The sequence below is a fragment of the Sceloporus occidentalis genome, unplaced genomic scaffold (genome assembly GCF_023333645.1).
Source record: "Sceloporus occidentalis isolate IW3139 unplaced genomic scaffold, rSceOcc1.0.p SCAF_151, whole genome shotgun sequence".
NCBI classification, from domain to species: domain Eukaryota; kingdom Metazoa; phylum Chordata; class Lepidosauria; order Squamata; family Phrynosomatidae; genus Sceloporus; species Sceloporus occidentalis.
In genome coordinates this window covers 1,036,254-1,061,185 of record NW_028317131.1, presented here as the reverse complement: position 1 = coordinate 1,061,185, position 24,932 = coordinate 1,036,254, and the positions used below count along the sequence as shown (strand labels likewise).

Below are 24,932 nucleotides of genomic sequence, written 5' to 3'. Positions count from 1 at the left end.
CAAACTTTTTGGAAAGCACCCAAATTCCTGTCAACTTAATAATTTGTAAGTTTTACATAAATTATCTTTAGCAAACACAGTTTGATCCTTAGTTCCACACAAAAGTATGGGCAAACATGAGTCACCGGAGAGTCCTTCTAATCAAACAGTCATGGCACGCGCATGCATAAGCCAGCTTTACACCCCGCAGCATTCATACCTAGGAAGAGTTCCAATCGCCGATACTTACAAATTATAAAGGTTTAATGTATATGACAGCTGAGAGGTCCCTTTAAATTTACAATTAAGCAGCCAATCAGTGATGAGAATTCTCTCTGCGGCATTATTATTTTTTTCTTTTTAACTTTGAATAATGCACGTGAATAATTCCCTGGGACATTGAAGCTTCCCTGTTATATTTAAGCTTAATATCTCTAAAACAATTACACTAATTGTCATAGATAACACACAATAATTTTTTTTTATAGTTTTAAAAATTAATTTAAATATGCTAAAAATTGTACACAAAATTAAATAAATACAATTAACAAAAACAGCTCAACAAAAAAAAATGATGGGGTGCCCCTTTAAATAAAAAAAACCAAACAATAAAATAACTAATAATAAATTTAAACGAATGGTTATCATTGCTAGGACTTGTTATGATTTTATCCTAGATGTGATGGTCTGCCTTTAAGGTGGGATGCATGATAAAACTTATGGTATTAGTTAAATATATTAAAGGGACAGTTTAATATCCCAGACTATTATGGAGAGCATAATAAGGTTCTTTGTCGTTATGTTAATACGCGCCCTTTTAAAGTTAAAAAAATTTAAAAAACTAACGAATGAAACACTTATATTAGGGAAAAGCATCAGAGCTGTAGCTCCTCATCTAGTTGTGGTCCAGAAATACTTGCCGCTGATTGAATGCATGGAGCAGCCAATCAGGGGTAGAATAGCGGTACCATTGAAATGAATAGGAGCGCCGTATTAGACCCCCCCCCCTTGGCATTCATGGAGCCGGAGCTAGAGCTGACTGGCGGTAGGTATATCACGCACAGGGAGATGTTTTCTGAGCATATATTTCCCACATGGAAAATAGCAGGGAGGTGCAGAAAGGGCAAATGCATATGGCGGGATTCTGCCTTGCATTTGCAAAGGGGGAACGCTACATTAATTTAAAGGGACCTCAGCTATCCTATGCATTAAAGTGTATATGATGGCTGGACTGTGCCTTTAAGTGCCAGACCAAGGAGCGCGTTATAGCGGCGGAAGGAATTTGTCAATCACCACAATAAATGGATCATCATGTATTTCCAGTTTAGGCTTTATTATGAAGATTACCATAAAAAGAGCTGAGAGCACTTCCTAATCAGAATTTCAGTTTACTTTGGCCCTGCGACACATGATCCAATATTACGTTCTCAAGCTTCCTTTACATAAAGGGGCCGAGGAATATGCTGAGAGCGAAATATATACAAATAGAATAATGTTTTGATTGTGTGCTACTATTTGAAATTACGGGGATTTTATTACTTAGAGTTGTAGAATTAATAAGAAAGATGGACTGCGCCCTAGGAGAGTTTTACTAGATTATGTACTTTCATTCCAAAATATAATTTATATTTTTTATAACTAAGGGGACTTTAGGAAGAAGACCAAGGTGTCCTACTGCCAAACATTTTAATGTCCAAAACATTTCTGTGGCTATGAGTGGCGGAATCTATAGCCTATTGCACCTGGACACCGACCACGGAAGGGCCCCGGCTGAGAGTGCTCATCTTGGTCAAGCCTAGGGTGGCCTCCAATATAAATGCATTACTGACTACGGTTCTTCTACACAAATATCCTAAAAAAAATGGTCCCCTAATGAATACTGATTCAACTTCCACTAATTAATGTTGGTTAAATTGTTTTTCTTCCAGGTCATGGGAAATTTGACCCGACAACAGCTGAACAGCCTACAGTCTAATTAGCAAAATGCCGGGTAGAACAAATAGCCCCTTTAAGTAAGGCTATTAAGTTACCTGGGGGATTAACTAAAAAAAGAAAGATGAAGCCAAGTCACTGATGCTGCAGAAACTTAACTACTTAAACCCAAATACTACGATTTGGAGCTTAATTCCCTCGCGTTCGCAAATTAAAATAAGCAAAAATATTTATGAAACCTTTCATACATGGTAACAGAGAGCTTCATGGACATCAATCATAGACATCAACTGTAGTCACCTCTAAAAACTTATGTAGATGGAATAACATATTATAACCACGCCTAATGTGTATACGTTCTGCTCTCAGGATCGGCATGATTATTGTTTTATATAGCGCCATCAAATTCCATAGCGCTGTACAACGGGTGGACAGGACATTACAAGCAGTATGTAACATAACAAATTGACTTACAGAGACAGCAGGCGAGAAGGGCCCCGCTCAAATTGCTTACAATAATAATAATGATAAAATGAATAAAAATGTTTCGTTCTCATGTTGGAACACAGAGATGCAAAGGCCAAAAATAAGACCAAGGGGACCTGGAAATGACCCAATTAATTTCGGCTGCCATTGTGTTCTGTTGATGTTGAGCAGCGATGAACAATACAACGCTTCCATATCATTTGTCTCCCTTCACGTGATGGGGATATTTCTTTCTTGTTTCTTCTTCTTCCTGTGGAATAAAGCAGCTGACCTTGAGCGTCTTGATCGATGATCACCCAAGGAGTCATGATGAATGGCCGTTTCCATGCGTTGTATGGGTTGAGCGTGTTTTCTGGGCCTAAAACAGATGATACAGAAGGATTTCCTGCTGTTTTGTCCTGTTCCATGTTATAAGGAAACAGGTTGCCTCAAAAAATATAGGTTCCTAATGTTCTATATCACTGTAAACAGCATTTTATGAACAATGAAAGGGACATTACAGCGTCCGGTACACGAGGGGCGCATGGGCAATTATTTTAAGTAACCACGAGGGGCGCATGGGCAATTATTTTAAGTAACCACGAGGGGCGCATGGGCAATTATTTTAAGTAACTTTAATATGCCTTTTTTAACCTGTAAAAAAAAAACCAAAAAAAAACCAAGGCCTTAACTTTAGGAGAAGCTGCAGCTTTTCCCCTGTCTCATTTCAGCTCCACTGATTGGCTGTTTTAGATTACTGGTGCACTGAAGCCGGCTCTCACAACTCTGGGAGCTGGAGGGAGAGAGGCGAACGCTTATGGAGGGATTCTGCCAAACCTCTCCATTCCTTTGCCAGAGGGGGCCAGATGAAAAAATCAAAGAAGACGCTCGGCTGCCATATGCAAAAAGTGCACGCGATGGCCGGAGCGTCCCTTTTATCTCACGAGATGTCCGTATACACTTACACGCGTAACCTTTTTTTTATTTTGGAGAGAATAATGAATTTTATTTATGCATTTTCATTTATAAACCCATTTTTTGCTGTTTTCTACGCACATTATCAGGCCCTTTAAGGGTTGTAGGACCCTGTGAAACTCTCACACCCGGCAAACATTCTGAGCACGTAGAGAAGAGAGGGAGGAATGAGGGACACAAGGATCTGGGTCCCAAAGAGGGACTGCACTTCCTAAACAAGGGCAGCTGGGTGCTATACATGTTGTAACCCTAAAAACACTAAATACTAGATTCAGAGCTTTTCCTAATCTGCTCACGTCTGAAAGGACCAGTAAAGCCCCCCGCATCGTCTTCTCTTAAATGATCAGAGAGCATCCCTCCAGCTCAGGAGGTGTGTAGCTGCCGTGCACGCGCGCGAGTGGCGTGATGCGCGCTCACGGCGTCCTGAGGCCGCCAGGGCTTTGCTCGCAAGTAACCCCAGCCTGGGAAACCTTTACTCGCCGTAAAGCGGGGACCGCCTCCCCCTCCAGCGCGCCTCCTCTGTACCTCAACATGGCGGCCCACAGCAAGTCTATCCCGCACAACTGCTACGAGATTGGGCACACCTGGGAGCCGTCATGCTTTAACTCCTACCTGCAGATCACCAGGGGGGCCATGGAGGAGTCCTTCAAAATCTATACCCCCCTCTACCTGGTGAGACGCGTGCGGGGGGAGGGAGTGGGGCTGGGGACGGCTACGGAAGCCGAGAGGGTCCAGGAACCACTGCTCTTCCTGTTTGTGTGAGTGAGTGTGAGGAGAATTTGGGAATGTCACCCCTGTCACTACCTGTATAGGAAGCGTGTAGCTGTAAATGCTTCATATTATACTCTGTCATGGGTCCAGTCTGCAGGGGGTGGCATTATAAAGGTTGCCCTCTCATGCATTCTCATTCTTTTGCTTATTCCTACACACTGTGTGCTGGGGGGGGGGGGGGTCTGCTGGAAGGTGACCTGTGCCCTTCATGGTAATTGTTTATAAAGGAGGACTCCTTGGCGTGTGGCAGGGTGTTCTCATTTATACCCTTATTTTTGCCCCCACGTGCGGGTATATGAGACGTTGGACTGAATGCGTTATTTCTTTACCCTTGGACATTAAACGCTGTCAGTGTCGTTTGCTCCGTGATAAGGAGCTGCCGTCCGTAGAGTAAAGTGCGTCTGGCGTGTGAATGTGACGCGTCGTATCCACATCTTGTTAACTAATTCTGCTTAAAACTTTCAGAATGTGTGGGTGTGTATTCAGGAGCGTACCTAGAGTTACATTAAAATTAATGTTGGCAAGAATATTTATTTCACAAATTTCAACCGCATTTAAACTGGAAAAAAAACTAGGAATCTGAAAAAAATAACGTTATTAACTTAGAAATTAATTATATAAGTTTAAATAAATAACATTTACTGAACAGATATGGTACAGCTTAACTCCTATCATTGCATACTGAGCCAGACGTGGTGGTACAGCGTAACTCCCTTAACTCCACAACATTGACATGGTAGACAGCTGCCCCTGAATCAGGCTGCCCGTGCCACCTCTTCCCTCCTAAACAGCCTGTCTGTCCTATTTCTGCCCATAAACACTCACTTCATTCACCCATTCACTCACTCTCCCGCACCGCCTTACCTCTCTTGAAGATTTCACCGCCCAGGGGAGCAGGAACCTGAGCGGGAAAATTAGTTTTCTCACACACTGTACGGGCGCCACGGTGGTAAGCAGCGGGCCTGCGTTAGGCAGCCATCACGGCACCCCCCTGATGAGTGGCACCCGGGGTGGAGAGCCCCCCACTCCCTCTTTAAGTATGCTACTGTGTGTGTTTGTGTGTGTGTGCACGTACGTATATACAGTGTGTGTGTGTGTGTGTGTGTATATATAATATTACCTAATTTTTCATAGCTATATTGCTTACCAAGGCGGTTAATCAGTGGAACTGCTCTGCATTTTCACCCAAATGAGACTCTCATGCAATCTAATAGGGGAATTCCTCACTGTCCAATATCCACTTCTCGTACTTTAATGCATATGGTATCCTTTAAATTAACATTTTTTTTTAGTTCTGCACTGAGGGATTCATCAGAATCTACTCCTTCGTTGCCAGGTGATATGTTAACTCTTAATCAGCAATGCGCATGCGCACGATACTCTCCACCGGTCAGCTCCAGTTCTGGTTAGTGGAAGAACTCGAGGATCGCATGAAATCAGTGATTTGATACTTGCCTTCAGGAGAAGCTGCAGCGGAGCACCTCCTCTGGTCTGTTTCCTGCCACTGATTGCCACAGAAGCTTACCAGCGGCAAGAAAGCACTCCCATTGAACTCAATCGGAGCGAAGCCTGAGCATGCGCTGGCGTGTAAGGAAAGGAGCAAATGAATACGGGGAGACGGGCGTTCTGCGGAGTCCCTTAAAGCGTTCGCAAGGGGAGGACCGTGTACATTTAAAGGGTCCCTTTTAAAGGCATGCCTTGCCGTTGGAAGATTGAGCCATGTTTTTCTACGGATGTGGTAGGAAGAGGGATTCCCTGGTGCAACTTGAACGTTTTCTTCTGCTTATAGGAAAAAAAAAATCAAGTAAAATATAAGTAAATCTCTGTTTTGTCTGTTTGGTTCTGTTTTCCGGGACAGTGCTTGTGAGATTGTTACAAACTGCAGGGTTCAGCAATCTTTGTGAGACGCAGCACATTGTTTTTATAGTGCTTGTCTCCAAACAAATTCATCTATAATTCATTACTATTTTTCACATCAAAATTCCTTCTGATTTCATGTTTTATTAGTTTTTTTCTTCAGTCTGTTGCTGTTTCCAATTTTTCTTTCTTTTTTTTTTTTTCTGCCGTATCCTTCTCGCGTATGATCCTAACCTCCTTTTTAGGTTCTGTTTGTTCCTTACTGTCTGTCTATTTTTTGGCAGTATGAACGATGCTCATTTTAGTGATTATTTTTTTTTTCTACAATTTACGGATAGCCCTTTTATGTATCATCAACATTATTATTTCAAAATACCCAAAAAACTACAAAATCAGCTTAAATTCTGTTTTTATTTTCAAAGCGTCAATCTGGTGCGGTGTTAAAAGCGGCCTTATCACCATGGCAACCAGTGCAGTCACCTAGTCGGCTAGAACATTCAATCGGTTGCTATGTAGAGTAGGTGACTTTTACACAAGAGTTTCTACTTGTAAATAACGTATATGGGTTTATTCAGTGAAATCACAAGGCATTTTAACTCTCTCACTTCACTATTTCTCATGAAGGGCCGAGGAGGCCCTGTATAATGTATAATGTGTAAGGAGACATTAAGGGAATCTCACTGATTTAACTATACATTTTAGTACGTTTATACTATATAGTAAGTATAAGTGTAAGTTTAGTTCTGAATGGGAGGAGGATGATATAAAACTTAATATTTAATATTTGTAAGAAGAATTTATTCTGCTGGTGATAAAAAATTCATATAGCCATATTGGTTCCAGAGACCTCAGCGGTCTCTTTTAACATCTGAAAACTAGACCTCAACACTGTTCCTTTTAAAGCTGGTCTGTCTGATCTCCCTTCTTATATTGATTGCAGCAATGGCACCCGTTCGCCCCTCCATTGCAGTGAGTTGCCTGTCTAGAAGCTCACTGGAAATCTAGGATTTATACTTTGGATAAATGCTCCCTGCTAGTATCAGGACAGTATATAAAAAGCGCATTAACTTATATCGTGTGCACGGGTCTTAAACGTCTCAGTCTGGGATCTCACAGAGAAGGTCACGATAATGAGTTTGGAATGTCAAAAGTGGCGTTAAGAGTAGAATCTGGCACAGAATACTCAACAAAGTCAAGAACGTTTCCCCCCCCCTTTTTCATGAAAATAAACCCTTGCATACTTCAGGATCCAATAAAGCTTCTAAAAATGAACGTAGACTTGGATTTGGTGCAGAACTGCCGAGATTTATTAGTATCCCCCCTGAACGTGTAATCCGTCGAGAGGCTGGATTTTCTTCCATGCTGCACTTAGATGGCCAAAACTGTCACAGCAGACATAACAACTAATGCATTGTGTTTATACGGGGACTTTAAATTCCTCCGGGCTTTATAAATCCAACTTCCAAGGATTTCGTTCCTGACCAAAAAAGATTTCTGGGGCTCAGGTCGGCTTTGTTCTCGGTATAATTTTTCATCCTGTGAACTAGTTTTTCTTTAGTCTTCACGTAAACTGAAACTTCGGTCCATCTCGCAGAGCTTTCAATAATGATAGAATTTTCCAAGCACTATCTTCTTTGGTTTTGTTTCAAAATTTATGTCCGATCAAAGCAGTAAACCCAAAAATGCTAGTTACGCGCTCTTATTTCACACTGGATTTGGAAATTGGGTATAACCCCCCTCCCCCCCCCCGAATGATGATGATAATACGCGCACAAAAACCTGCGTTTTCCAGATAAGCCTGTGAAACGGTGTAAAGATGTGACCTCAAAGTTCATGATGACTCTGCAGCATCCCATTAGGTCCCACAAGACCTGATTTTTGAGTCGAACTCCGGCATTCACTGCTACTTTACAGATGTTTGCCACTATAGCAGTGGTGTTGCACTGAAACGGGCTTTTGGAAGTTAGGGGAGGTTGGATATCCGAGGCTGCTTGGTTTTGATGGGATCTGCGATGCTTCTGTCTGTTCCGCCATGGCTGGGTCTACTCGATAAGAGACTACCAGGAAGGCTTCCACCTCTTTCGTTCCTCCCCAAGACTCCTCAACCTTCCTTGGCAATATTTATCTCCAGCCAGCCATGTTCCGTGCGGTTAGACATAGATGTACTGGGGTTCTACGCAGCCTTCTTCATTGTTGGTCGTCTCTCAACCAACAGCTGTCTTGGTGTCGCTTCTGCTGATGGCTTTATCGTACATAGGCTTTATGGTAGAGTCGGAGGCGTCGTCATTTGCCACCTTTATTATCTTTTGGATGTCTCATGTTTGCAAGAAAGGAGGTCTAGAACATGTAATCTGGTGGGAACAAAAGCACATAGACCCTAAAGACCTCTCGCTCATCGTGAACCCACTAGTCCTACGTTGTGCTCCACAGTGGTTGCTTGTGCCATAGGTCCAATAATGGTAAATTAAATTAAAAGTAAAGGCAGGATAAGCTGTATATTTATAATTCATGCTTCTTTAATGTGTTTTTTTTTTTCATGGGAATGTCTGAATCGGTGATATAATTTTAGTATTACAGCAAAAAGAGAATTTTATAGACTGCTGTATGCCAAAAAATTAAAAGCATAACTTCAGCGGTCTTTAAATGATTTCTTTGGCAGAATTTAGCATGTTGGAAACATCCCAGCATCCCAAATATTATGCGATTTTACTACACAACCCATGCAACTTGATAACTGGGAGAACATTGCATAATTGCCCTAAATTTGGGTTTTGTTTTTCAGCCTGGGTTTGGAAGGAGTTGTCGTCCAAATAGTCCATGTCTGAAAGCCTTTGGTGAAATGCAGAAGGAACCTGAGATTGTACTACTTAAGCTACGTTTAATAGTAGAAAATAGTGCTTATTATTATAATTATAATATTATAATAATTATTTTTATCACGGTACCCCCGGTTGACCTATGCTGGTTACTTAATCCCGGGTTACTAGTTTTATGTACTTAGTGATATGTTTAGCATACTGAATAGACAAGTAGGAGCTAGTTATCAGCTCCTTGATTTCACTATAGATTATTGAGGTCCATCCCCAGTAAGCTTCTGCTGCAGGAAGAGCTTGACTTACATTTATTTATATAGCGCCTGCAGATTCCGTAGCGCTGTTACTATCCGTAAAAATAATTTAAAACCACACGCGATGATAAACCGCTACAAAAGGAGAAGAGGGCCCTGCTCTGGTGAGCTTACAATCTAGTCGGTGGTTAAATGGGAGGTGGAACACGAGAGGACTACTTGGGTGGGGATGGGTTGATGGGGTCTGTATGATCTGCTGAAGTTATTGATTGCTCAGATGGCTTGATTGGGACGATGGCTGAGAGTGTTAGGAGGGAAGGTTGCACGCTTCTCTAAAAAGGTGGGTTGTCGGGGAGCTTTTTGAAATTTGCGTTCAAGGGAGAAAGTCTGACGGAACAAGGAAGGGAATTCCGGAGAAGGAGTGCAGCGGTCACAGAGAAAGATTATTCCAGCTGCGGTGTTGAGGACGGATTGGAGGGGTGAGAGGGGGAGAGCAGTTAGTTGACTTTATCACTCTAGGCTCTGTTGGTCGCTCTGAGAAAGCGGCATGCAACTTGAACAGTGCAAGCTGCTCCCTCAAAAGCCGGGTGAGCGCTGCTCCTCCGGGAGCAGGGTCTTGGCACGCCCCGCTCCCCGCCCATTTTTTCCCTTTAAATGGGGGCGTTTCCCGCTGCCGTCAGCGGGACCGCCCGCCGCCGTCAGCAGGGCCGCTCGCTGACATCAGTGTCGGAGCTGAGAAGTTCCCAGGTATGCCTATGAGTGGCAAGCATTGTCCACGGGTGAGGGCGGCTGCAGGGCTGCAGTATGAACCTTGTGTGTGTTTTTCATTTCTGTTTGAGTACTTTAGTAAGATTCAGTAAAATCCCTTTCAAGTAACCACACCACACATGCATTGTGCCCGGCCAGCTCGGTCCTTCTCAACGGAGAAGCTCATTGTTATTTGAGGGTGTTTTTTTTTTTTTTTTTTGGCTGTACAGCTAAAACTCTCATATCATGGCTCCTAAGTTCCACGTAGACTTTTCCTGCTGTGGTTTCTTGTGGCGATGTCCGCCTTCTCTGGTTATTCCACATTTATGTAACCCTGGGTTCTACAATGATTTTTATCACAGAGAATATATCTTCTCTATCTAATGCCCACACAACTTTGACACCGCGGTGTCCTGAAGAAGTCCTTTATCATTTCTATTACAATGGGGGTCTGTTGTTTGGGGTAGAGCGCTCTGCTTTATTTCTTTGTGACGGATCAGACGTTATCCAGTAGACTGCCGTTTAGTTATCTGATCTCTATCTGAACAGCCTGGCCGGTTCAGTAGAATATGTGTTTCTTTTGTGCTGTTGGTGTTGACTTGGTGGGATTAGTGCCTTGGGCTCTCTGATAACAATGTCTTTCTATTACCAGTGTCCAGGAATGTTTTCATTAGAACTGGTGGGAAATGCCATTGAAGCGGTTACAATTGTATTGCCTTTCACCAGTAACGCCACCAGTCCTTCTACTGGGAGGGTAAACCTGCCCAATATCGTCTTCTGTCTGATTCTTCCGCGCGTCGGTTGTTTTCAGACGTGTTTTTTACCATCCTGGATAAAATGTGTTTTTTTTTCGTTATCCTTAGGAGCCTTTTCCAACTTCTTGTTGTTCAAACCGGTCACCACCCGGAATAAATATTTCCAGCGAGTTCTTCTATTATTAGCTTCTATAATTACTTTTACATTTCTTACCAATGGCTGAAATTAAACAGTTAATGGAATTACTCCAAAAGCTCCTTCCTATCGTCATACCCCATAGTTACAAAGGCTGCCTGATCCAATCAGAAAATTATCAATGAGAGAAGTAGTGGGAGGCATAATAATAAGCCCCCCCAGCGCTGTATATAGTAATAACCCCCCCCCCCCGAGCGCTGTATGTCGGTTGGCATCGACAAAAACCTATTTTTTTTTACCAATAAACGCCCTTTATCTGCAGACGTAGGGGTTCACATCATTGGTCATGTGATGTTTTGGGTGTCTTTCCCTGCTTACACACCACACTGAGCTGATGCTTTATGGCGAAGCTAATGAAGTCCGTTCCTTTATAGACTTCCATTAGTCAGAGCGTCCTGCTGGATGATTAGGACTGAGCAAAATATTTTCATCTGATACTAGTAATTAAATAAATACTGGAAATTCCCCTCTAAAAACACAATAAAGTAGTAACTGCAATAATTAAAGATGGAGGGACTTCTCATTAATGCTTCTTCCAGGTCTTTATATCCATTTGGATAAATCTGTCCTTTGTGTAAAGAATGTATAGATATCTGTATTGTTTTATACCATTTATTGGGTCAAAATAGTCACAAAATCAATAAGCTTTTGGGACCTCAGAGGTCTCTTCTTTAGATGGAACAAGATCCCTCCAACTCCAGTTAGCGTCTGCTCCATGAGTAGCTTGCGTGGCCCTGTGTAAAGCATATTAAAATCACTAAAATGTCTTTAAAGTCTTCCTGCTGTACATTATGGGGGGCCAACCCTGATGTATAATGGTAGCGAAGTCTGAAGATGAATCCTCAAGTTCCTTGCCAACTTCAGATTATGGAATTTTAGTTTACCGAGATTCTGTTAATGCCGAAGATGTGCTATACATGGTCCTGTGCATACCGGATCTGGATTCAGACATCAGTTTGTTGGTTCCCAGCTACCCTTTTTAAACTTTTTAAAAATATTTTATTATATAGGTGCTCGCAGCATCCATATGTTTCAGCGGTAAATGTGACTTATATAAGGGGATAGTTAACCGAAACGTAGTTGGTATTACAGTGTATTCACATATACCCACAATGCACGGGATGCTTCATATATATATATAATATAACTTTCTAAATGAGCTCATCCTGAGGCCCTTTAACTATTAACCCTTTAATAGCCCATTATCATCACGGAAACTCTTATGTTAATGAGCAATTCCCCCAACATCGGACCGAATGCGGAGGAGATCCTACGTCCCTTGATTTTTATTTGCGGGGCCACCTAAAAGCCATGTTGGGTTTTTTTTCCCCTCCTCTGGTTCTAAGGCTTATGGGCCACCCGGTAGAGCCGAAAGATGATTTAAAGCAGATTGTGGCTTCTTTCCATGTTTGCTGTCCTGGACCACAAGGTTTTGGGAATGATCAGGGACATGGTAGTCTGGTTAAATAAATCATAAATACTCACATTTCGGGGGGCAGACCTGGACACCAAGCTGCTCCATTTGTGGGTAACCTTTGTGCGACCTTCGCTGGCCTTTATCTCCAGCGGTTGAACCTTTCAGGGCTTGTTGTGGATTTTCTGATTATCTTAGTGGATAAGACACTTGGCTTCATTGTGTGTCAGAGGAGAGTTCAGCTTCAGGGAAGGAGATAACTTTAAATCAGAGTTGATAGCATCTTGAGATTGGGTAGAGCTGGGCATTGTCATGAATAGTGACGGAGAGACTGGGGGTTACCACGGTGACGCTTTAAGTGCCCGATGGCGAGTGTGGATCCCTTTTGTTAATCCAAAAGAAGTCAAACAGCAGCGCCACATTAGCGTGTCATTTATCTATCTATCTCTATATAATATAATCTTTTTTTATAGCCCTAGACATTCCATGCATGGCTGTTTTTGATAAAAAATTAGAAGGTGACAGATTCAGAGGAAAAGGAATGTTAGAACAAGAGGTCATATACATACCGGAGAACTTCCAGAGAAGCTCTGGTTCTCCAGGTCAACACCCGAATTCTCCGGGTCCCAGGAGCGGGGTCCTGACACGCCCCACTCCCCACCCATTCCCACTTTAAATGTCGGGGGACCTCCCCGCAAGGCTAGGCTCCTGCTAGCCGGAGCCCACAAGTTCCCGGATATGGTCATATATGACACAATCTAACATTAGACGGTCAGAGGCTAATGTTAGGAAGTTTTACTTTTTTGAGCGGGTGGTAAATAAATGGAACAGCCTCCCAGCAGAAGTGGTAGACGGGCATATGGCTCGTGAATCTAAGACGAGACCAACGACTGATTGAGGTTGGAGTCTTTACATCAATCAGGCAGACTATATGGGGCCCAATATTGTCAAGTCCTATCCATATTAAGTCTTAATTATTGATCCTTGAAATCTCCCGAAGCAGGCGGAATAATTATTAGGAGTTGTCTTTTTCCTCATGGTCTTTACGCTGTCCTTTTAATCCGTTTGTATACTTTCAGCTTCCTACGCTGTGTCAGCACATGTAATCTAACGTATGGTTCTATGACATTACGGGAATGTAATATGTATGAAATTCCCCCGTATGTCCCCCCTTTACTAACGCATAGCACCCAACAGTCACGGTGCAACGGTATCCAAAGGCATAAAGAGTCACCTGGCAGACATTTACCTGGGTAAGAGTCCTTGTAGATGAGATCAGCTGGAGCTCCAGATCACTATTTCCGTGTTCAGAATGTAATATGAAAAAGCAGCAAATAGCGAAGGTTCCATTAAAATGTCTTTCATGGTTTAATATTCAATATTTATTTTTTTTAGATCGCGGCAATCCTTCGGAGGAGGAAACTCGATTACTACATTCACAGACTGCTACCTGAGCTCCTGCGATCCACGTCTTTCCTGACGGCTAACGGGAGCCTGTACATCGCCTTCTTCTGCATCCTGAGGTCAGTGTGGCTGATTGATGTCTCTTAGCATAAAAGCCCAGCGCTCAGCGCAATCATTTATTGGGATTACGCTTCTGGTTTGGACTCTAATATTTTTTATTTTATTTTTTATCAATATACTAACTTTATAACATTTTCTGAGTTCTTTTAAGTTGCCGCCCACCTGCCATACCTGAACAGCCACCTGGCATTGGGGCCCAAAAATTGGGACTGTAGCGTAAAAAACAGGAGTGTTGGGAGATGATATACTATGTAGGCCGTGCCAGCTGACCTCTACGGTGTAAATGGGGCAAATAATCTCCCCCAGCCAGGGCACTAGGCAGAGCTGCACCAGGGCGCAGGATCTTCATAATTAACCCCCCGTCCTGCGGGCCAGTATACGCTTCGACCTGTGACATCACTTTATACAAAAAGACACACATCGCATTGATTTCCCTGTTAGAATCGATCTCGCTCAGCCTGCACGATGTACAAATCGGCGTTACATGGGAGTCGCTCAAAACCAGAAATCCAAAATTGTAAGATTGTATCGCATTTTGCCCCGGGCGACGTGCCAAACACATCGCAACAGAGCAAACATAATCTATTCACTTGCCCCAAGCCCGTCATGTATGATCAATTTTTATTGGAACTAGAACTTTAACGGATTGACCGGCACTTCTGAAATCCCACGAAATTCCTGAAATAATCCGTTTCAGGAGAGAAGGGAGACGGTGAGCCGTGCGAGGGGTGCGAGGGCATGCAAAACACGTCTAAAATTCCCGGAGAAAGTCCGCGGCTCTTCATGTAATAAGAAGCAGCTGTGAGGGATTACGATCTGTGAGCGCGAGAGACCCATAGCGTGCGTGTACGTCTCTAGATACCCCAGAACTGCTCCTGCAGAGACTGATTGGCACCTCAAAGCGGGGGCGGGGGCGGGGAAAATACTTCTTACTTTGGCCTTTAAATACAGAACTTTTATACTATACATTTCTATAAATAATGTATTTTTTGGGGTGATTTTCTCCGTTCAAACACATCACTCGAAGCTGATTGTTTATGGTAATACTTCTCTAATGAAGTCCTTTCCTCCATAGACTATCATTAGTCAGATGGTCCTGTTGGGTGATTAAGACTAAGCCATTCTATTGTTTGCAACAAGGCTATGCGATAAGCAGTGTAGGAGATTGTCTAATGATACACGAGAAACATCCTTCTGGGGTTTGCTTGTGATTGAGTGGTCTGTATCATACCCTAATTTCAAGCAGGGTTCGGAGGGAAATTCTTAGCATCCGATGCAAGCCCAGCCAAATGGACCAGGAATATGGCGGCCCAAAATTTGGAAGAACAAGACTCCCTCCGCCCTCTACCCGGTCCTGTCCGGTACTCGGTCACCGTAAATGAATGAATCTGGTAATGAATGGGCTCCGTACGTGCAAAGAATGTATTTCCGAATCCAGAGGCGCCAGTCGGCACCCTCAGCCTAATAATGCTTCAAAATAACCCCGGGGGGGGGGGGTACTCTGCACCACTAGTCACGCAGGCAGAGCCTATAGGAACACAAGCCCCCTTTTTTAAAACTATTACTTCTTCTTCCACGGTTTCCTTTTTGTGTTTTGAGGATGTAGAAGCCGAACGGCGATTGTCTCGGGTCCAAAAGGTACAGAAACGTGTTTACAGACGTCTGTTCGCACAAAGGAACATTGTTACACGAGAAATGACCCGAATCCGGAATCGCCCCGAACAGACCCGGTGTTACTGCGGCCAGCTGCTTATGGCCCTTTAACCCGTTCTCTTCCGGATATATCACCAAACAGGATAAAATGTGGGGCTCGCCCCTCCCCCGCTCTTTTGTATTTGTATCCTTTTTTTCTGCGCGGTCATTAAAAATGCGGCGGTCTCTTGACTGACGCCTGACCGTCTCTTACACGTAGCAAACGTCCTGGATACCCGGCGGTCCTTCTACAAACCGGCTTGAGTGGATGAATTTGCGCATCGCGGCCCCTGGGGTTGCGAGGCGGGCGGACGGACGTTGCGCTTTCTGCTCCTGGGGTAGATCGGTTACAAGTAGAAATGCAAAACACTAAATCTGGATACATTTTTTGCATAAAACTGAACAGACCCGTCTTCCAAAAATAAATAGTCCGAATTCCAAGATTCAGGAGCCATATGCCGATCCCATGCATGTTCCCATTTTCTTGCTGCTTCTGCTGGGAGGCAGTCCCACTTATCTACCACCCTTTCAGTCATTGCGGATGTGAAGTAAGTACCGTATTTAGGGCTGCAACTAACGATTATTTTAATAATCGATTAGTTGGCCGATTATTTTTTCGATTAATCGATTAATCGGATAAAAAAAATGAATGTAAATTTTTCATTTATTTAAAATAATTTACTAAACAAATGATGTTAAATACAAACAGCAGAATAAAAAAACTTTGATAATACATTTCTTGTCTTTATTTCCCAACCAGCCCCCCCAATATATGCACATTTGAGCCCAGGCTTGCTACGCTGCCTCCCAGACATGCCATGCTGCCCCCCCACATATGCCACGCTGCCTACCACAGCACTCCACGCTGCCTCCCACATCTGCCACTCCACGCTGCCTCCCACATCTGCCACTCCACTCTACCCCCCACATGCCACTGTGCCTGATACGCCTTATACCCCCTGAAACACCACTCCATCCTCCCCAGACATGCCACCCTGCCCTCCCCACATATGCCACGCCATGCTGCCTCCCACATCTGCCACTCCACAATGCCTCCCACATATGCCACGCTGCCTCCCACATCTGCCACTCCACGCTGCCTCCCACATCTGCCACTGTGCCTGATACGCCTTATATCCCCACTCCATCCTCCCCAGACATGCCACCCTGCCTCCCAGACATGCCACTTCTCTACCCCCAGATATGCCACTCTACCCCCAGATATGCCTTATACACCCTGATACACCACTCCGTCCTCCCCAGACATGCCACACTGCCCTCCCCACATATGCCTTATATACTGTATATGCCTTATACCCCGATATGTCACTTCACTGCCCCCAGGATTTAGATTCCCCTACATACATACAGTTAGATGAGTGTCACAGCCATGTGGTTCTGGCCTTCTGGGAGAAGGAAGGGGCGGGGCCAGTTGTCACAGTGATTACAGGGAGGGGCTGGTAAGTAGGAGCTGCTGCTGTGAGTCAGACTAAACGGATTATATAATGAGGGGGATTTTTCAGGGGGATTCAACTAATCGATAATGAAATTCGTTGCCAACGAATTTCATTATCGATTATTATCGATTTTATCGATTAGTTGTTGCAGCCCTAACCGTATTTGCTCAATTATAAGACGACCCCCCAAAATCTGAATATTAACTTAAAAAAAAAAACAAAAAAAAAAACCTGAATATAAGACGACCCTAAAGGAAAAAAGTTTTACCAGTAAATGTTAATTCATGTAAACTATTTTTTTTAAATAAAAGCTATGATTGAGAAAAATATTTTTTTTGTTTTTATTTCCTTGTATTTTCCAACCTGCCCCCCAGTTACGCACATCTGCCCCCAGGCTTGCCACACCAATATGGCACTGTGGCCCATGATATGCCTTTTAACACTCTATATGCCACTGTTCCCCATGGTATGCCTTTTGACCCCCTATGTGTCACTCTGCCTCCAGAAATGCCTTATACCCCTATATCCCATTCTGGCATTTAGGGGGTTAAAATGCATATTATGGGGCAGAGTGGCATATAGGGAGGTATAAGGCATTCCAGGAGGCAGAGTGGCATTAAGGGAGTTAAAAGGCATTGTACAGAGCACTCTGCCTCCAGAAATGCCTTATACCCCTATATGCCACTCTGGCATTTAGGGGGTTAAAAGGCATATTATGGGGCAGAGTGGCATATAGGGAGGTATAAGGCATTTCAGGAGGCAGAGTGCTCTATTAAATGCCCCCTTGACGCCACTCTGCCTCCTGAAATGCCTTATACCTCCCTATATGCCACTCTGCCCCATAATATGCCTTTTAACCCTCTAAGTGCCAGAGTGGCATATAGGGGTATAAGGCATTCCAGAAATGCCCTATGCCCCCATTTAACACACACACACGCAGACACACACTTACTTACCGGTGCTTCCACTTTCCTGCTGTATTGCCGGGGCAGCGGGTTGACGTCTCCTTCCGCTGCAGCCGGAAGGAGGTGGAGTTGGCAGCGGGGGTTGTCTGCGTCCGTCGCGCATACCTTTCCCGGATGTCAGAGATCAGAGTTCCCCGCACCAGTGCGGGGAACTCTGATCTCTGACAGTCGGGGAAGGTATCCGCGACGGACGCAGACAACCCCCGCTGCTAGCCACACCTCCTTCCGGCTGCAGCGGACGTTGTCTACACGGATCGCGTAGACGTCAACCCGCTGCCCCGGCAATACAGCAGGAAGCACCGGTAAGTGTGTGTGTGTGGGGGGGGGAGACAGGAGGATCCAGGTCCACTGCAGCGGTGCGGGGGATCTGGATCTTAGTCTCATAATCAGACCTCTATTTGAGGTCTGATTAGAAGACGACCCCGATTAGAAGACGAGGGGTATTTTTCAGAGCATTTGCTTCTTATAATCGAGCAAATACGGTACTTGGTTTCTTTTATTCATTTAATTTTAATTGTAACAACTCTTGTCTTTCAGGAAGATACTTGGAAAGTTTCACTTCTGGTCCCCGGGGTTTGGTGCAGCTTTGCCGGCCTCCTATGTCGCCATTCTGATTGAAAGAAAAAGCAGGTAAGAACTTCTATAATCGGTCGATATTTATGAAACAAATCGGTGATTGTATGGAAGGTGAATCGGTGGCCTCGGTGTTTACAAATGATCAATGTGGCTACTTCCGAGGATGTTTTTAGAAGGAGTGTCTCCACCGACTCTAGCCGACTGCTGGATCGTTTGACAGCGGATTGGCCCCATTCGGCCCCTTCTAGTCCGTCTGTTTCTGCCGCTGTAAAGACTCCGACCTTATACAGTCATTGGTCTCTTCTCATGTGTTTATTCCCTCACTATATTAACCTCTACCACTTCTGCTGGGAGGCTGTTCCACTTATCTACCATGTTCGGAATAGTGGAGGGGGGTGGTCATTTTTTCCAACAGGAATCATCATCGCTTGCTACCCCATCTGCCGTAAACTACATTTCCCATGATCCTTAGACACCATAAGGAAACCGTTACTAGCCAGAGACTAAAGTAAATAAGCTGTTTGTTGGTCTGCCGAAGAGTCTGAGACTAGCCAGAAATCCTCTACTGGTTGTCAGTTTCCAGAGAAAGAAAAACATTCCGCGGACTCCTCTGACCTTTAATGAGAGTAACCGTACCCGCCCCGCCGCTGTTAACCAATTCAATGCAGTCTCTGCCGGCAGCCAGGGGGTTAACCCCACAGACCTGCTGCGTTCTGTGTAATTCTTATCTCAATCCGGCTGCATATAGAAAGGGGAGAACACCCTAAAAAGCATATACATCCAGGTTCTGGGGTGCTGCTGAAATCACCAACGTGTAAACAAGGCAAGAGATCAGCGCACCCCCAGCTAAAGGCCCTACACCGGGGCACAAGCATTGGGCCGCCACTACGTCAAGCGCCCCAATTTTGGCAAGTGCGGCTGTATTGCTTCCCACCGCCTTGTGATTTCCCATCTGGACTATTGCAGCTCCCTACTATCTGGTGTCCCCCTCCCCCACCATCACCTCTTCTCACTCCAGTATTCAGGATTTGCCCCGTGCTGCACCCCTTCTCTGGAATCCCCTTCCCCCTTAGAACAAGAGGTCGTAGATTAAAACTAGAAGGTCAGAACCTTAAATTGGACGTAAAGAAGTTTTACTGAGAAGGTGGTAGATAAGTGGCCCAACCTCCCAGCGGAAGTGGTGTACACTTCTTATACAGCGAAGGAATGTAAACATGCATGGGATAGGCATACGGCTTCTGAATCTGAGACGAGACCAACGACTGTTACAGCAGGTAAAATGAGCTTGGATTTAGGAGCCGTATGTCTATCCCATGCATGTTTATATTCCCTCGCTGTATTAACCCCTACCACTGTGGGAGGCTGTTCCATGTATCTATCAGACAAGTTATTGCTCTATGGTGGTCCGGCTCCAGCAGTGTGCTCTGAAATGGTAGAATGTAATGAACGAACAGGTGCTCTCTGTGATACGGGAGCCGCGTCTCGGATAGCCGCACCGTCAGCGATTCCCATCTTCCCAGGCGTGGGGTTTCTCTCTCGTTGCGAATCCCGATCGCCGCGGACACTTGAGAGAGAAAGCGAGCGAGAGACATCTGTCTCCGGTTACCCCGTCCTCTCCATGCACCGGCTGGAAGCGATAGGAAGTTATTTATTTCTAATCGCTCCGCAGCTCCATTTCTTCTCATCAATGTCAGAAAGCGGCTGGCGGGAGCGCAGGTGGCAAACGGATCAACGGATGGCTACTCCATGTCTCAGCCCTTGTGAGATATAACATATATATATATATCTATACATATACATATAGATAGATATACCGTATGTATGTATGTGTGTGTGTATATATATATATATATGTCATAGAATTCACCTTTCCAAGATATCCCAAATTTTATCGAATTATGGGCGAAGGTAAAAAAAATAATAATATTGCTCCGGAGGAGTTCTTTTGTAGTCACAAAAATCACATAATAATATTAACAATATAATATGTTGTTTTTATTTTATTTTTACTAAATGTTGTTTATTTTAAAAAATAAAAAAATAAAGAAAAAAACCCCTACTGGTCACTACCTCCTTAATGAGAAATACACTAAGCGCCGCCAGACAGGCGAATGAAGCGAACGCAGGGGTGGCGTCTGTATGATTGGCGCCGCCAGGCCGGCTTCTCAATGTAGACATAGAAACCTGCTCGTTGTTAAAGGGACGCTCGAGCCGTAGTGTTGGACTTGAACGAGCGCAGTTAAGTGGTCTCTTTGCGATTTTGCGGGTTCTGTAGAATCCCCCCACGTCCCCTTCTATATGCCGTGCAGGAGATGTGTTTGGCCGAAACACGTCTGGTTCCGTGTGGTTTACTTAGCACCGGTGGACTCCAACGCTGGCGAGCGTTCCAACGGGGGGCTGTCTAATGGGACCCCCGCAGGGCATGCAGCCAGTCAGTGGTGTGAAACATCAGACCTGGAATCCTAAAAGTGATTGTCTTTGTGATTGTCTTTTGTTGATGGTTCTGATGATCTCTGAAATAATCCGCTGGATGATGGAGATTACATCCCAACTCCAATGCCCCCGATGGACTAGACCGTACGGGGTAATAGGGCAGGTTTTGTGGCGATGCTGTAGAGCATCTCGCGACACGTTCTATTTTATTATTTGTAAAGTGTTTTGTTTGTTTTATGTTGCACGTGTTTCTGGTTTAGAACACGGCCGGGAGTTATGAACAGGATGGCCCTGGGAACGTCTCGCTAAAGACTTCATTACGTAGGACGGGCCTTTAAATTATTATTCCAAACAATTTATATTTAAAACGTCTCTCATTTTAGGATGTTCTGTTTTTTTGTTTTTTTTTTCTTCTTGTTTTTCTTTCTTTTTTTTTGTGGAATACGTCTTGGAATCCATGAGTTAAAAATAAGGCCTTTCTTTCTTTCTTTATATATATTTTAACATTTATTGGGGTTGTGATTGTAAATTCTCACGACCCAGATAAATGTTGCTTTTTGTGCTTTTTTTTAATCCAGATGAATTATTTACGTCATAGTTTCAAGTTCTCCCTTTTCTCTCCCTGCTTTATTTATTATTTTATTATTATTTTTTTTATTTGGGACTCCCTTTTGCCGATACCGTTTGCGTGAGTCCCTTTCGGGTCTGTATTGGGATTTAAGCGTTAAAGCGGGACGCCTGTGACCTTAAGCTTTCTCCGCTGCCAGGTATGACGTGCTTCCAGGAAAATGTGAATCTGATTAGGACAGGGAAGCGAAAGTAAGTTCCCTGGGAACGAGTTAACGGCCCGTCTTTGTCGGGACTTCTAAAGTGAAAACGCATGGAAACTCGCAGATCCGTATCGGCGTCTGGAGCGTAACTGCCCTATTAGTGTCTGGACGTTACGTCCCGTTGGGCGGCATTAAAAACCGGGCTGCTGTAAACTCGAAAGTATTGCTTCTCATCTCGATTGGGGTTCACTTACGATTTAACCCGTTCAATGCTAAGAAGGGCCGATATTTTGCTTATATGGGAACTCCAACCAACCATTTATTTATTTATTTATTACTAGTATGAGATTAAAAGTAAGTTGTAAACTTAAAGTTTTTAACTCTATTATCTGTGCCCGATTTACTAAACAAACACCCTGACTTCTTATATGGGGAGCAATAGAATGGCTCGCTTTTAATCACCCTGTCAAACGCTCTGAACGGGAGTGTAACAATGTTGTTTGAAGGGGTCGCAAAAGCAACTTGGCCCACCGCTCTAGGGGACCTGGGCAATCCCCCCGACTACTTGTCCCCCTTTAAAGCCAATAGGTGCGTGTGACACCCCCGGGTAATAGTATGGAGAGTGTAGAGATCATCCAGATGATTTCTCTCACACTCTCGCTGCATGCTGTGAGCACGGGCGAAGAGACTCCCGACTTACCTGCAGGTAAAAGGTGTAAGTATGGACATGGCCAGGCTGTTTGGGGTCAAAAGTGGCACAAGCAGGTTGTTTGGGAGCACTAACAAGCGGTTTGTGGGCAAAGATGGCACAGGCAGGCTGTTTGGGGGCAAAGATGGCACAAACAGATTGTTTGGGGGCAAAGATGGTACAGACAGGCTGTTTGGGGGCAAAGATGGCACAGACAGGCTGTTTGGGGGCACTGACAAGCTGTATACAGCACTGGAGTTTATAACTGTATATAGCGCAGGGAAATATTACTGTATGTAGGTTTAATTCTCACAGAGAAGATAATGTATTATATTAAAAAGCCCCGTGTTGGCCTGAGTTCACACGCAGCAGATGGCCATTAGATGTTTGCCCGTCGCTGGTTAAAGTATCAAACGTTACGAACCAGGTGCGATCTCCATTAAGACTTCTGTGAATGAGCTCCGAAGCTGAGACAAGACGGCGGAAGAAAATCAGGCAAAAATCAGTTTGTTTTTTTTTTTCTTCTTGATTTGATAATTCTAAGAAAGGCATAAGTGGCCTCCTGATGATATCGGGTCATTCGGTTACATTCCCAACAATAAAAATTAAAGACACGCTCAAGTGTCTCAAGTCTGAGGCAGGAGTCTCTTCAAAAGAGTCTGTAATAAAATATTTAAATATTACTACTTAAAAAAAAAACAAAGGAAATAATTTACCTTTAGGAGAAGCTGCAGCTTCAGGGCAGCAGCAGAATGCCTCCTGAGTACTCCCATTGAAATCATTGTGTTCATGTGAACACGTTTGCAGGGCAAATATCTGGGGGTGGAGAAGGGGGGGGGATACATATGGGGGTATTCTGTAGGGATCACTTGGCTACTGGTTGCGTTAGCGTGCATATGATGGCCGGAGGGTCCCTTTAAGGCCACGGCTCAGTGACTTATTACTGTTCTGGGGCGCTTAATCCGAGAGCAAGGTTAAATAATAAGGCGTTATATTTACCCGAGATAAGCTCTATAAAGGCTGAGGGTGAAGGGTACGCTATAATAGTTAAATATTTTATCACCTTTATCATTGACTTTGTATTCGAAACCTTTGCATTCCAGACAAGCACCGGTTATATTTAGAATTAATCGCCATTATTCTTTTATACAGTGTACCTGGTAAGTCTATGTGACAAGAAAGAAAGACTGCGCGTTTTGGGACAGATGTATGTGAAATTTGCTGTCGTAAAATGTGCGATGATTACAATAACCACCTGTATTTAGTCTGCAGACAGGGATTACTGTATGTTATATGTTTTTATATATATATATATATATATATATATATATATATATATATAATCTCCAGAATCCTGTTTTAATAAAAAGAAATCCTTATTTGTGTCTCAGCACCTGTACTGAATGTATAAATATGGAGGAATGGTAGTCGGAATAAAAAAAAATAAAAAAAAATAATATATATATAAATATATATAAGGAGAGAGAGGGGTAAAAAAAAATATCATAATAAAAAAAAAAATATTTTTTACTACAGTACATATAATATATATATTAATCTACCATTCCTCCATATTCATATATTCAGTAAGCTGCTGAGATGTAAATAATGACTGCTTTCAAATAGAAATAGCCTCATTAATAATCGGATTCTATTAAATCAGGATTCTGGGTCAGCTAAGCCCTGGATTGCTGGCTGAGAAAAGTATTTTAACAGGTAACACGCAGGTTGTCTTTTTGGAAATGACTCCACGGCTGTTAATGGAGAAACAGCGTGTCGGGAAGCCTCGGTTGGCTCCGTTTACTTACAGATCCGTGAATCGTCGCCCGATTCTGCATATAAAATGATCGACGGCCCTGCGATAAATCTACTCTCGGCTCGCCATGTTGAAAAGTAATCAGAGTGCCGGAATCCCATTGATGAGCTGTTAAAAGCGGTGGTGGGAACCCCGTAAGCCTAGGACACTTGTAATTTTTTGTTGTTGATAAAACCGGGGGCTGTAGTTAACCCTTCTGTTACCCTATAAGTACGGGAAGTATTAATCCCAAATACTCCTGCTATCGGATCTTCTTTCACCCCCCCAAGTCTCAAAACCTACTCCGACTTCTCATTCAAAAGATATGTCTTCAATATTCCACGATTATTATCTATTCATTTATATAGCGCCATCCTATTCCACGGCACTGTACAATGGGCAAAATTAGTAACACAGCACAATGTGGATGCACACACACAAAAGGTAAGGATGGCCCTGCTCAAAGGAGCTTACACTCTGGCTGATGAGGGCACCTGGTGGGGTGATGTTCAGCTGAGTTGTAAGCGTATTATCAGGAAAAATAATAATTGCCCTTTTTTAATGGGCGTTTCAGGCAGCTGACCCCGGGCATTCCCATTCCGCTCACACTTTTGTCAAGGTCCGTGTTTCCCTGCGATCCAGTCAGAGAGCCAGGACGGTTCCTCTTTGCTTGGCAGACCTTGCTGTGCGTGAGCCGCAAGACCTTAAGCATGAGGAACCCTATATAGTAGCCCAAGAAATGACCCAAAATGGGGCGACCGGTTGCCTTTTATTGGCCATTGCCCACCCTTGCTTGAAATGAGGTATAATAAGACGAATGGAGCGATTGACTTCTGGTGAAAGGGTCAGTAACGCTCCGAACAAGACCCGACCT

At 43.8% G+C, this 24,932-nt stretch overlaps 1 protein-coding gene across 2 annotated transcripts in view; it reads left to right on the top strand.

Moving 5' to 3' along the window:
• Nucleotides 1-3,882: 3,882 nt before the first annotated feature.
• The window catches only part of LOC149280618 (transmembrane protein 135), a 136,206-nt gene continuing 115,156 nt past the window's right edge, over nucleotides 3,883-24,932 (top strand). For both annotated transcript variants that reach the window (XM_089500319.1, XM_089500318.1), the window contains exons 1-3: nucleotides 3,883-4,023; nucleotides 13,554-13,681; nucleotides 18,334-18,426. In XM_089500319.1, coding sequence (XP_089356445.1) covers nucleotides 3,883-4,023; nucleotides 13,554-13,681; nucleotides 18,334-18,426 — 362 coding nt within the window. The remainder of the gene's footprint in view (nucleotides 4,024-13,553; nucleotides 13,682-18,333; nucleotides 18,427-24,932) is intronic.